This window comes from Phytophthora cinnamomi (assembly GCF_018691715.1).
Source record: "Phytophthora cinnamomi strain GKB4 chromosome Unknown Contig81, whole genome shotgun sequence".
NCBI lineage: Eukaryota > Oomycota > Peronosporomycetes > Peronosporales > Peronosporaceae > Phytophthora > Phytophthora cinnamomi.
The window spans coordinates 571,510-583,892 of record NW_027151014.1 but is presented as its reverse complement, the minus strand read 5'-3'; the positions used below and the strand labels follow the sequence as shown (position 1 = coordinate 583,892).

The following is a 12,383-nucleotide window of genomic DNA, read 5'->3' as shown; positions in this document are numbered from 1 at the left end:
TGTCGAGGGCTACTTGACTGGTTCAAGAGGTTTGGAGTAGTGTTACAGTGGGTATCGGACAGAGGAGCGCACTTCAAGAACGAGTTGATTGCATTGCTGAAGAAGAAGCTCGGTGGCTCGCACCATTTCACCACAGCGTACTGCCCCTGGGCAAATGGCAGTGTCGAAGTGGTCAACCGGATGCTGCTCAGGTGCCTACGTGCTCTGTTGAGCGAGATGAAGTTGGCTATGTCGGATTGGACGAGCGTATTACCGATTGTCCAGTCAGCGTTGAATCAGACACCAGCTGATCGCCTTGGTGGTGTTGCTCCAGTCACAGCATTTACAGCATTACCGGCAACGACTCCGTTGACTTCTATTCTGCACCCCACTATCGGTACAATGGAGGACGTGGTTGCGGTCGTGGAGAAGCAGCGCCAACACATCGCAGACATTCGTGATTCTTTGACCAACATGCACCGCGAACTTAGTGCTGAAGCAGCCAAGAAACGTCAGCAGGCGCTGAGCGACTACGTTTTCGAAGTTCAAGATTTGATGGCTCCATTTGCGATTTCAACACACCACGCGTCAAGACTGAAGTTCTATGCGGACGCGTCCCGTAACGTTACGGAGGACCTCGTTGCTCAGGCCATGCACGCGGACGGCGGCCACTTAGTGTCCAAGTTGGTGGAGTGTCGAATGGGGCCTGAGACACACACTTGGGAGATCCAAGTCGAGTGGATCGGTCTCGACCCCTTGGAAGCGTCATGGGAGCCGGCCACGGTTATCTACGAAGACGTCCCCGAATTAGTCAAACGCTTTGTGTTGCGTGCTGACTCGGATGCAGCTCAAGCAATGTGGGCATCGCTGACCAAGACTCCGGCGGCGCGGCAGAAATCCAAGCCACAACGCCGCCGAAAAGGGAGGGGGTAGTGATCTGGCTCCGGCATCCGATCACCGGCGATCACCGGACGCCAGCACTGCCGATCCAGCAGTGAAGACAGCGCGGCAGAAGGTGAATCGACGGCTGAGATCTCACACCTCATATGTAGGATATGAGATGTGAGATCCTATGCAGTGAAGCCATTGGTACAGGAGACCCAGAGGGGTAGCCCTCTTGGAGGCGCTGCTAGCGCAGGATTTGGCTAAGCTGCTCAATTCATGAGAGTTTGCATTTTACCTTACCGTGCACAGGTAATCCGGGGTACAGAGACCCGGGACACCGAACAGATGACCCTCACACGTAGCGGCGACGATGATGAGCTCTTGTAGGAATAGCGGCGCAGCAGCAATGCTACAGCAACACAAGGCAACGCACAGTATAAGTATGACGGACAGCAGCTCGCCCTACGTGCACGTCTTACCTCGTGGGGTTGGAGGCAGTTCTCGACTCGATTGCAAATGAAGTTCAACTTTCTAACTAGAATATGTATGATATTTGGGGGGCGTTGCCAAAAATATTCTGAAAGAGAATATTTGTGGGATTGCCCCCTTAGCAACCGAGGCGATGATTCGCCGTGAGGATGCTGCCATACTAGTACTTACTTACTTTCCAACCGTGAAAACTCCTATTGGTCACCATCACGTGTTTCTAACTTCCTCAACGTCGGTATTAGACGGGCATTGTGGGTTAATAGTACCGTCCTTTTGGTGATTGTTGCCGTTCTCCTTGTAGGATCACGGCGGAGACAAAGATGACCCAGGCCGAATTATCCCAGCTGGCCACCACGGACCAGGCTGCGTTCGAGATGGTTAACACCCCAAGCAAACGGCATCGGAAAGCCATCGGTTGTCCTACTTCCGAGCGTGGGCGGAGTCGAATTGAACGGACTCGCCAAGTCGCTGAAGGTTAAATCCACTCAAGTCGCGTGGCTCGACGATCTGTTGAGCCGAAGCAAGAAGGACCAAGTGAGGTGTTGGTGATCAGAGCTACCTTGTATTACGGGGTATAAGACTGTATTTTGCATCACGTTAAAGAAGCGAACAGAGAGAAACAGGAATGGAACGGCACAGGCATCAACTCTCCATCCACACCACGTGTCTGCATGGGGCGTGAAAGGTGACGAAATGATCTCTCCGCGCTGCAATTTGCAGAGGTGACTGTGCGGGGGGACTCCCTGCAGATCAAGTCAACACAGCAGGTGACTCAAGTCATGGCTGCTGCGACGAGCGCCGCGATGTCCACGACCTGCTCTACATCACGTGTTTACTTCTGCGTGCCCCGCGTGCATTGGTCATCTCCTACGGCGCTACACACACGAAGCTAACGGGTGGATGGATGGGACGTTGAAGCTCCGCTATTATAATGACGAGTACAATATCATCGGTCGAGCACAGCCACCTGTCGTTCCCCTTTCACCTCGCTCTGGGGTCTTATCCGGGTAGGGAAGGACTTCCTGGTGCCTCCCAGAAGGTGCCAATGCCCAGGAGCTCCATCGTCCTGGTCACTTGTCGTTTGGCGCGTCGTAGACTATCAGGCGCCAGCCACCGGAATGAAAGGCGTGACGCCGTTCCCCGCCGTCCACGTGACGCCGGACCAAGCGCGCCGCTATGAGCGACAAGTGCGTCAGCTACTGGACGATACGATCAGGGAGTTCGACGCGCACGTCGCCGCCTGCGGGAGCGGCAAGAACCCGCTGCACAACAAGTGGCAGTGGAAGCCGCTCAAGACCCAGGAAGGGCTCAACGTGTACAAGGAGCGACAACCGACGCACCTGGAGCTGAATCCGCTAACGAGTCGAAGCACGAAATCGTCAGGCGGCTCAATGTCTGGCAGTTCGGTCGTCTCCATGGCCACGACAGACAGAGCGGCGAGGCCCACGAAAGCGGTGGCGATGGCTGCCTACACGCCCGACATGGCGACCTCGGCGTCGTCGACAGCAGTGCCCGGGTCGTCGTCCGTTGCCTCGGCGGTGATCACGGGGCGCATCGACGGCAGTCTGAGCGACGTCATGTATGGACTCCTAGCAACGGATTCAGCCGAGCTGCAGCTGCGTTTGCGCTACATGACGGACTCGGAGCTACTGGACACGGCGATGATCAGCACCGTCCACCCTCCCACCGCCGCCACACCATTCCAGTTCATAGGCTTGCAGTGGGTCCTCCGCGGAGAGTCTGCTCGTAGCAAGTCAAGTGCGCGGAGATCTCGTGACTTCGTCGTGTTGGTTGCGTCTGGGGTTGTGCAGCACAAGGTCCCGGGGACCATGGAGCCTCAAGAGATCGGCTACCACCTATGTGAGTCGGTAGAGGTGCAAGAATGCGGGGAACTGGTATCGCAGGGCTTCACGCGTGGATGGCTCTCGACCTGCTCGCTCTTTTCTTCAGCACAGGGCGGCTCGGCTCAGGTCGATATCTTCGCGCGCGGATTTGTGGACTTCAAGGGCAAGATGCAGGACTATCAGGCGACCAACATGGCCACGACGCTGCTGCTTGCTGGGGTGTCGGAGGCTGCTACGTGCGGCCAGAGCAAGAAACTAGGCTGGCTGTTGAATTTCAAAGGTGCTGCCTCAGAGTTCCGGCGCGCGCACCCAGAGTCGAAGGCCTCGTCAAGTCGCTGTGGCATATGCGAACGCAAATTCGGCGTCTTACATAGCACAGCGTCGTGTAGTCTCTGTCGGGCCAAGATCTGCTCGCGCTGCAGAGTGAGCCGCAGCTTGAGCTTCGTGAAGCGGCTAGAGACGATGATCAGCATGACTCAAAGCCGGAGTTGGGATGAGGGCCAACCTAATGGCCAGGTACGCTGCTTGAACGTTATCCTGTGCAAGAACTGCACGATGAATGCCGGGCGCTTGGACGCGCGTGCCATTGCTCGCCGAGAGATCGAGGCTAGTTACGGACTCGACGAGATCACGCACAGTGCCCCCGTGAAAATCGGCGAGATTTCGGTACGGCGGTCCAGGAACTCGTTCTCTTCGGAGCACAACTCCTCGTCGAGTAGTTCTACTTCACAGATGCGGTTTTGGACACCGGGCACCGACACAGCCAAGCTGCGAGGTCGCGAGACGGATCAATCGTCCACGGTGGCTTGGGCGCCAGGCACCAACACTGCCGCGTTGCGAGGAAACGGCGACGACGAGCTGTCCGACGACGTGATCAAGAAGCCCAAATTACTGGTCACCAGGATGGACAGCGGCAAGTCGAACTTCTCGGATTCCTCGGCTGCCAAAACGGTCTCGTCCGTTAGTTCCTTCGCGTCGACGCTGCTGTCTCCGCGCGACCTAGAGAGCTCCCAAGAGGAGCCGAGCTTCGAGTTGACCACGTACCAACCGCGACAGCACCACCAACCCCAGTACGCCGACGAAGACTCCGAGATGATTTACTCGTATGCACCTCAGCGCCCAGCCAACACTGCAAACTCTCGAGCAGACCTGGTGCGGAGGATGCAGGAGCTGCAGATGAGCGCCGAATCGGTGTACCAGTTCACGAGTCAGATGAACGCCAACACGCGCTACCGACACCAGTCGCCCGAGACTTCATACACGAGCACGTTCATCTCGGAGCTGGACTAGAGTAGGTAGGCAATGCCAATGACGATATCGATCGAGGGTATCGAGGCGTAGATGAGAAGTACATAGTGTTGGTGAAAGGCTTTGGCCCGCGAAGGAATGGGCAGCGACGTATAAAATTCACTCTAAAGTACTGTAACAGTTAGACGTCCTTGCCCAGAACTCGCTCCTGGATCTGCCTGAGCTTCTGGTACAGCTTGGAGCCAATCGGTTGGTACACCAAGTTGGTCTTGATCACGGCCCACCAGCCCATCTTCCCCTGCAGTTGTCTTGTCACTGGCTGCTCGACGCGGAGGTGTCGAGACGGATCCGAGCTGCCATTTGACATGCCGAGTAGCAGGAGCGTGAGCAGAGCGACGAATTTGAGACCGGAGGACGCTGCCATCGCGCTGCTTCGTCCGAATCTGACAAATGTTAAACTGAACGATAGCCAGGGTCAGCGCCTCGCTTTGTCGTAGTCCTGCCTTCATTCCAATCCTGAGCGCATCCGAAGGCAGTTCCTGCTGGTAGTTTTGACTATCGACCCCAAGGTCCCGACTCGCCGAGTCACTCGGGGGACTTCCTTGTGGACAAGCAATCGCAAATGCTGTGATTTGCTTAGCGTGCCTGGTGATGCTTCACTTCGACACGACCTGAGAGTCACGTGGGGGATTCAGAACCCCAGTACACTTATTCCACTTCTCCACTGTACATGCTTACCAAACAGCTCAACACTTTAATAATTTGAAGGTATGTGAGCTTGGATGCTTCGCAAGGGTGAAACAGTTCGAGTTGGACGTTCATATTGCGTTAATACTACGAAGTGCACCTGTCGGTTCATATAATAGCTCGAGATGGAATCAAAGCTTACAGTCAATACCTCGTTTGTCACGATCGATACCTTGGTTATAAGCTTACGTATATGCTGGCCTTTTATTTGTCGTTTCCTGTGATTTTGTTTGCAGCGTGCTTGATTATATCTTGTCGTCAACTGGTTGGTGAGTTTGTCTTGACAATGCGAAACCAGGCTCCGATTTTTCCCTGCAACTCTCGTGTCGGGTGTAGCTCGACGTTCTTGTCTCCTAGCGGCTCGGTTCGGAGACGTCGAATCGGCTCCGAGCTGGTAGTGTTCGCGTCGACCATCAGCGCGAGTAGAGCTAAGCTTTTAATTAAGGAAACCGCGGAGGGCCATCCGATCGAAGTTGGTCGGAGAAGAAAATTGTGAAGTAGTACGAATTCGGCGCTCGTGAAGCATAGACGCAAGCACAGAAAGGTGCCACACGCCTGCAATTACTCTGCGGGCGAATGATCATCTCGGAATCGTGTAAGCTCACTTGGGACAGATAGTATTTAACACGAACGCGACCGAGATATGAAGCTCACCACAAATCGGGTGATTCCGGGACGTCGGCGTGAGTACGCCTCCTGTACTGTAGATTCGATGGCAACCAGACATTTAAATTCGTGGCGCTATCCCGACGATCACGTTCGAATACGAATCGATTCGCGATCAAACTGTGCTCGTCCTGTGCGCTGCGTACGAGCGCCTCGACCAAATTGTCACAGTCGCAGCGACAGCATCCGATTTAGCGCCGGCAACGGAAGCTTGACGGTCTTTAATTCCATCGGCTTTGGCAAGTGCAGGTCGTGCACAACTTCACAGCCATATGAGCGTCACTAAGACGAAATCAAAGTTCTTACATTGCATCGATTCGGCCAGCACAACCCAGACTCTGAAGCGCGGACGGCGCTCAGCACGAGATGGCTACATTCCTCGTTGCACTTGTCCTCGAACCCTCGATGGCACCATGCCTACCATGCAGACGTCCAGCCCCGATGATGCAAGATGCAGCGCTATCGATGGTCACTTATCCCCTACTCATTTTCCAATCTGCAGGCCTCGACACCGCTAACGAAACGATGAAATACTTCCTCACAGCCGTGGGGGTGTCCGCTGCAGTGACGCAAAGCTGGTTGTACTTGGGTCCGCTGCTCTTCGCCGACGACTACGCTCCTCTAGTCCTGACAACCGACGAGCCGTCCGACGTCTGCACCCTGTTCAACTCCTCCACTTCAACTTGTAACACCTTGTCCTCCTTCCTCAGCATCGCGCACACCTCCGAGCGCGCTGCAGAGATCGAGTTCATGGCCAACAACCTCCAGAACGAAGAGCGCACGTGGCCCATCGACGGCCAAGACATCCCGATCTACATGGGGCCCGTGGCCCGCCCGGGCTCAATAGCCGAGCAGCTGCAGTACCAAGACCTGGTGGAACTCCGCGACCTGAAGCCGGACACGCCCGAGCTTATGGCGGCGCTGGCCGCGCGTTGGCTGCCACAGCTCAACTCTATAGACGCATACACGCGCTTCTACGAGCTGTTCCACCCCATTGCGGACGCTCCAGTGGAGTCGGTGGACCACGGGGACGTCGGCTTCGGCGCCTCTCGTCTCAGTCTACGCGGCTTCGACCTGAGAGCTGTGCGAGACTCCGACGCCGACCCGGAGGACGAGACGCTCACGGCGGACAACGTGGCACAAATCTGTGGCGCTGGGGCGTCCGTGGACTCGCTGCGAGCCGACAAGAAGCTGTTCGTAGTGGACTTGGCCACCATCGGACAGTGGGGGGACCCCAGCGTCTCCAAGGTCGAGTCGGACCTCGAGACAGGAACCGCACAGCATCCGACGAAGTATCTGCCGTCGGTCGTCGGCTACTTCTGCTTCAACGAGCAGCTCCTTCCGCTGGCTATCAAGCTCGTGGACTCTGGCATCACCTACACGCCCTTCGACTCGCCTGAGGAGTGGCAGCTGGCCAAGACGGCCTTGAACGCCGCAGAGGCCACGTTCCAGCAGATGCAGCACTTCGCCGAGAGCCACACGCTGTCGATCCCCATCCGCGTCGAGCTGTACCGAGCTTTCGCGGAGAAGCACCCGGTCAGGGCCTTGTTGATGCGTCACTTCGCTCTTGACTTTGGCCTAGAGCAACAGGCGGGGGTTGTGCTCTTCAACACCTCCACGCCGCTGGATAAGACCTTCGGCATCGGAGCTGCGGGCTGCGTGCGCTTCTTGCAGGACGCCCGACAGCGCATCTCGCTGCTCGACGACGTCTACAGCGACGTGAAGGCGCGCGGCATCCAGCACCTGCCACACAAGTACGCGGTGTACGGGAAGATGCATGCGGACGCCATCTCGCGCTTCGTCGGCGGGTTTCTCGACGTCTACTACTCGGACGACGAAGCTGTGAGGACGGACGTGGAGCTGCAGCAGTGGGCGGCTGAGTGTGCCAAGATCCCGCACCTGCACGACTTCCCCCAGGCTTTTAAAGGAAAGGAGCGATTACACCAGCTCCTGACGAGGCTGGTGTTCCAAAGCGTCGTCAAGCACCACGCCATGAACGGAGAAGTGACGTGGACCACGGTAGCCATGCCCTTCAGCGCCGCGGCGCTCTGGAAGCCTCTGCCCAACCGCAAAGAACGCGACGGCCACGCGAAGATCGACGTGTTCAGCTTCCTGCAGCCGCGCGAGTTCTTCCCCTCCATGATCTTTCTCAGCGCACTGTTCAACCGGCCGCGGCCGGAATCAACGACACTCAAGTCCGTGTACCACGCGGCCCCATTCACTCACGACTTGAGGCTGCAGCCGGTCATCCGCGCGTACGACGCCGAGCTGCAAGCCATCGACGACTTCATCGTGGCTAACGAGGAGCACGAGGCCCAGCCGTATCACATCCTCCGCCCGGGGAGCCTGCCGCACAACACTTGGATCTAGGCGTGCGGTGCTGTTTGAAGTTGAGAGCGCGACTGATGAAAACCGTTACTTTCGCCAGTCGCTAGTCGCTTTAACTCTGAACGTTTCATTTTACTGTTCGAACTCCGTTGGCGGACGTTGTTATGGGCGATCTACGGCTCACAATCTCATTATTTTTCTTGCTGCACTTCATTGCTTTACTTCGACATCAAATAATTAGGGGTTCGGGGTTTAGTTGCCGCGGTGGCTGGAGGCTGAGGTCTTGCGGATGCGGAAGTCCAGCTTCATGGGGCGCTTGACCGCCACGCCGCTCGGAGACGGACTGGGGCTGTCGCTGTCGCTGTTCTGCGCCGAGAAGTTCTTCATGAGCTGCGCCACCTTGCTGTTCGTCACGCCGGGCGCAGAAGAAGTCGATGCGTGGGACGCGCTGGACGCCACCGCGCTAGCGTAGCGGTCTGTAATCTTGCCGGTCTGCACCGACGACGGCGGAGTCATGCGGTGAAGAATCGAGGACGGCGACTTCTCCTCGAACTCCTCCGTCTCGGGAATCGAAATCGTGCGGTGGTCTCGGGCTGTTGATCCAGGGAGCTTCACGTCCTTGCCCAGAAGCGACATCTCCGTTACCATTTGCTGCACGATAACTTCGAGTTCGTCGCGCTCGCGGATGGCGACGGTCACGCGGGCTCCCAGCTTCTCCAGACGCTTCGCCTGCTCTTCGTTGCGCTGGCACAGGTTCGCGATCTCGTTCTCGAAGCGCTTCACTTTATCGGCCACGTCCTCGATGTTGCCAGGGGTGCTACCGGACTCACCACCATGTCCACCGCGGATGCGTTCAAGGTCACGCTCCGCCATCGTCAGCGCGGCGGACTTCTGGTCCAGCTCGCGCTGCATCTCAGTGAGCATGGCCGAGCTCTTGGCATCCAGCGAGGGAGCGATGAAGCTGCTGTTGTCAGTGTTAATAGTGCGACTACGCTGCTCGAATAGCTGACCTTCCAGCGCTGTCAGCTTCACCTCCAGCGTGCGTTTCTCCTTTAGTGCATCTTCCAGACGCTCATGGACACTTTCAAGTTGATTGCTGCGGAAACGGAGCTGCATGACTTCCTGTTTTGACAGCTTCAGCTGCTTCTGCACCTCGGCCAACTCGTCGTTCTGAGTAGTCGAGTCGCTTGCAGCCGAGTAGTGAGACACAAACGACGTCGAGTTTGTCGTAGCGGGAGGGGGATTGGCAGACATTGAAGCCAATTGGTTCTCGAGCTGCGTCGTCGCTTCTTGCGCCATTTTCAGCGTAAGGCGCACTCCCGCGAGCTCACTCTCTAGCTCAGCCTTGGCCCTTTGACCTGCGCTAGCGCGGGCTTCAGCGTCCTTAAGCTGCCTCTTGGTAGCAGCAAGCTCTGACTCATTCGATTTCTTTTCCTTTTCACGCAACTCCAGTAGCCGTTCAAGCTCTGCAATGTGTTCGTCGATCTCAGCCGATGTTACTTGGCCTTGGCTGCTGTTCTTCTGGTTTTGTAGCTCTTCAATCTCGCTGCGAAGGTGAGCATTTTCCTCGGTGGCACTGGAAAGCATCTCGTCCAGCTGCTTTACGCGTTCCTCCAGCACCAATTTGGCCTTGCCGACGTCGGCATAGATCTTGTCCAGGAACCCGGGTGCCTGCTGAGGCTGCTCCTTCTCCTCCCTGTACGCGCTTTCGTTCTGAGCTGTTTCGAGCTGGTCCTTTAGCCTATCGATTGTGCTCTTTGCCTTGTCCAGCTCGGTCTCGAGCGCTGCAGATCTGCCTGCTTCAAACTCATGCTGCTCGCGAATACGAGTGAGCAGCGCAGAGTCCTCGTTCTCAGGCTCATCAATATCATCTCGGCTAGAAGAGCTCGTAGTCTCTGACACCTCCGCAGTCAGAGACAATCCCGACGTCAAGCCCGACGGGAAGCCGCCGGAGTGCTTCTTCAAAGCGCTTGCAGCATTGGCCAGCGCGCCCTCGAGCTCTGCGCGGAGCTTGAAGTTTTCGCGTTCAAGGTTGTTCAGCTGCTGCGTCATAGTTAGCGCCACGGGGCGTGCTTCGCAGTCCACCGTCACGCTGCCGCTGTGCGCCGACGAGATCGTAGTGCCTGATGCATCCGTGGCGGAACGATGAGTCCGAGTGCTGCCCTCAATATTCTCGCTATCGTAGTCCATCGATCGGCCCAAGAACTCCAGTTGCTGCTGTAGTCTCTGGTTGCGCTGCAACGCGGCCTCCGTCTCGGCACGGAAGTCAAAGGAAGTCTGAGATACTTGAGAAGTGCGTGACGGCCGTGAACTCATCGAGTGTCCACGCAGTGGGTCCACCTCCTCGTGAAACTTCTTCACGCGCTCGATCAGCTCCCGCTGTGGCAGCAACGTCATGTCCTGGACCTGCATCTGGCTGTTGCACAATTGCACCGCCGTCTCGAGCTCCTGCAGCAGACGCAGACTCAGCGCTCGCTGCTGCGCTGCGTTGCGCGTCTCGGCTTTCTCGCGAATGCCCAGCTCCTCGTTCTCCGCGGACAGCGCGTCGATACGCTTCTGCGACTCTTTCAGAAACGATTCCAGTTGCAGCACCTGCACCTCCTTGCGATCGAGTCTCCGCTTGGCCGATCGACAGTTGGTGCAGTTCGAAGACGAAAGCTCCTCCAACAGCTCGCGCTCGCTGCCTGCTGAGCTGAGACTCGTGGTCGTCCGTCGAGTGGAGACCGATGTGTCATTCACGGTTCGTCTGGACCTGGACGCCTCACGCGACCGAGGCGTCTGCGCTGCCTGTGTCTTGGGCGTCTGCGACTTCTGCGCCTGCTGCGTGCTCTTGCCCAGCAGCGTGGAGGACGGTGGCAGTCCAGCCAGGCCGGTCGTGTGCGAGTTGGCGCCCGGATGCATCATCATGTTGGCGTTCGTGTTGGAGCCCACCTGCGAGCTGCTAGGCGACTGCACCAAGTCCCACGTGATGTCGAACTCGAGCGTGGCCGCCAGGTCCCGACACTTGAGCGGCGAGATGCGGAAGGACTTTTGTCTGTCCTGCGAACTGGCCCCGAGCTGGACGAGCGTGGCGAAGTCCAAGGAGAAGAGCGCGACGGCCGAGTGGCTCGGTAGCTACAGGGGGCAACGCAAGACACGCAAAAGAGTCAGAAGTGCTGTACGGAGATCAGTTCGGGGCGTCCGGGCCGCAGGTTCGTCTCCCCGCATGCAACACCTGGCGCCACGTGTAATGGGCGTCCGGGGCATATGGGGCGCCTGTCGCGCGGGCGGACACCCTGGCCTGCACACGAAGGAACTCACCGCTACGAGCACGATCTCGTACTCCTTCTTGAGGAACTCGTTGCTGGCGCCGCCCGCCTTCTTGTGGCGCAGCAGCGACGTCTGGATGCCCACGTGCTGGTTCCACACGGCGCAGTGTTCGGCGCTCCAGTGCGCGGGCTCGGACGTGACCTCCTTGCTGTTGCGGCGGAAGAGCACGATCAGGTCCTCGTCGTTCGGGCTGATGTCGCGGCCGATGTTGGCCCGATGGATGAACACTGCGGCCGGCAGCCGAGACACACAGAGAGAAGGTTAGTCCAACGTGGCCTGCGTCGAGTTGAGTCGCGCGTGGCGTGGCACGCACCGTCGAGGTTGACGAGGATGGTTCCTGTCGCGGCCGAGCCGGAGCGCGTCGAGCGCGGCGTGGTGGCCGTGTGCGTGGGCCGTGGCGCCCACGAGTCAGTGGCGCCTCGCCGCATGCAACGCGAGGTGTTGGCCGAGGCGTTGTGGGCCTCGACAGAGCGGAGCAGCGTCTGGAAAATGGTGGAGCTACCGAGCGCTGCGCGTGGTTAGCTCGAGGCGAAGTGAGACTGGGGGATAAGAGCCGCCAAGAAGCAGAGAGAGCGGGCGAGCAAGAGGAGAGACCTGTCACGGCCAGGGACCGGCTGTGGATGACATGCGCCGCCAGCTGGTATGCGTGCTTGCTCGCTCGCCAGGTTGTCGCGGCGGCTGGAGCTGAACCTGCCTGCCTGCCTGCCTGCCTCTGCGTGTGCGTGGCGCCGGCCCGCGCGGCCCAGAGCGTCTGCTGGACGTTTGAGCGGCGCCCGTGGCTGGCCGGTGCTGGCCATTGCAATGCGGGCGCGGCCCAAGTCGCCTTGCGGTGGAGCAGCTCACCACCTCCCGCGCCTCGCGGTGGTCGAGCCTGGACCAGGCGATGTG

The 12,383-nt window shown here is 58.2% G+C and overlaps 4 protein-coding genes across 4 annotated transcripts; 2 read left to right on the top strand and 2 right to left on the bottom strand.

Annotated features, from left to right (window-relative positions):
• Window positions 1–2,471: 2,471 nt before the first annotated feature.
• Window positions 2,472–4,487, top strand: IUM83_12472 (uncharacterized protein; the record flags this gene model as incomplete). The annotated part of the gene is made up of 1 exon (XM_067937097.1): window positions 2,472–4,487. One exon carries the CDS (start codon window positions 2,472–2,474, stop codon window positions 4,485–4,487), a length of 2,016 nt encoding a protein of 671 aa, XP_067785203.1.
• Window positions 4,488–4,626: 139 nt separating this feature from the next.
• IUM83_12471 (uncharacterized protein) lies at window positions 4,627–4,869 on the bottom strand (the record flags this gene model as incomplete). The annotated part of the gene is made up of 1 exon (XM_067937096.1): window positions 4,627–4,869. One exon carries the CDS (start codon window positions 4,867–4,869, stop codon window positions 4,627–4,629), a length of 243 nt encoding a protein of 80 aa, XP_067785367.1.
• Window positions 4,870–6,383: 1,514 nt separating this feature from the next.
• Window positions 6,384–8,228, top strand: IUM83_12470 (Allene oxide synthase-lipoxygenase protein; the record flags this gene model as incomplete). The annotated part of the gene is made up of 1 exon (XM_067937095.1): window positions 6,384–8,228. The coding sequence occupies one exon, from the start codon at window positions 6,384–6,386 to the stop codon at window positions 8,226–8,228; it is 1,845 nt and encodes a 614-aa protein (XP_067785219.1).
• Window positions 8,229–8,438: 210 nt separating this feature from the next.
• Window positions 8,439–11,923, bottom strand: IUM83_12469 (uncharacterized protein; the record flags this gene model as incomplete). Its single annotated transcript, XM_067937094.1, has 3 exons — window positions 8,439–11,300; window positions 11,487–11,722; window positions 11,809–11,923. The coding sequence occupies 3 exons, from the start codon at window positions 11,921–11,923 to the stop codon at window positions 8,439–8,441; spliced, it is 3,213 nt and encodes a 1,070-aa protein (XP_067785349.1).
• Window positions 11,924–12,383: the final 460 nt, after the last annotated feature.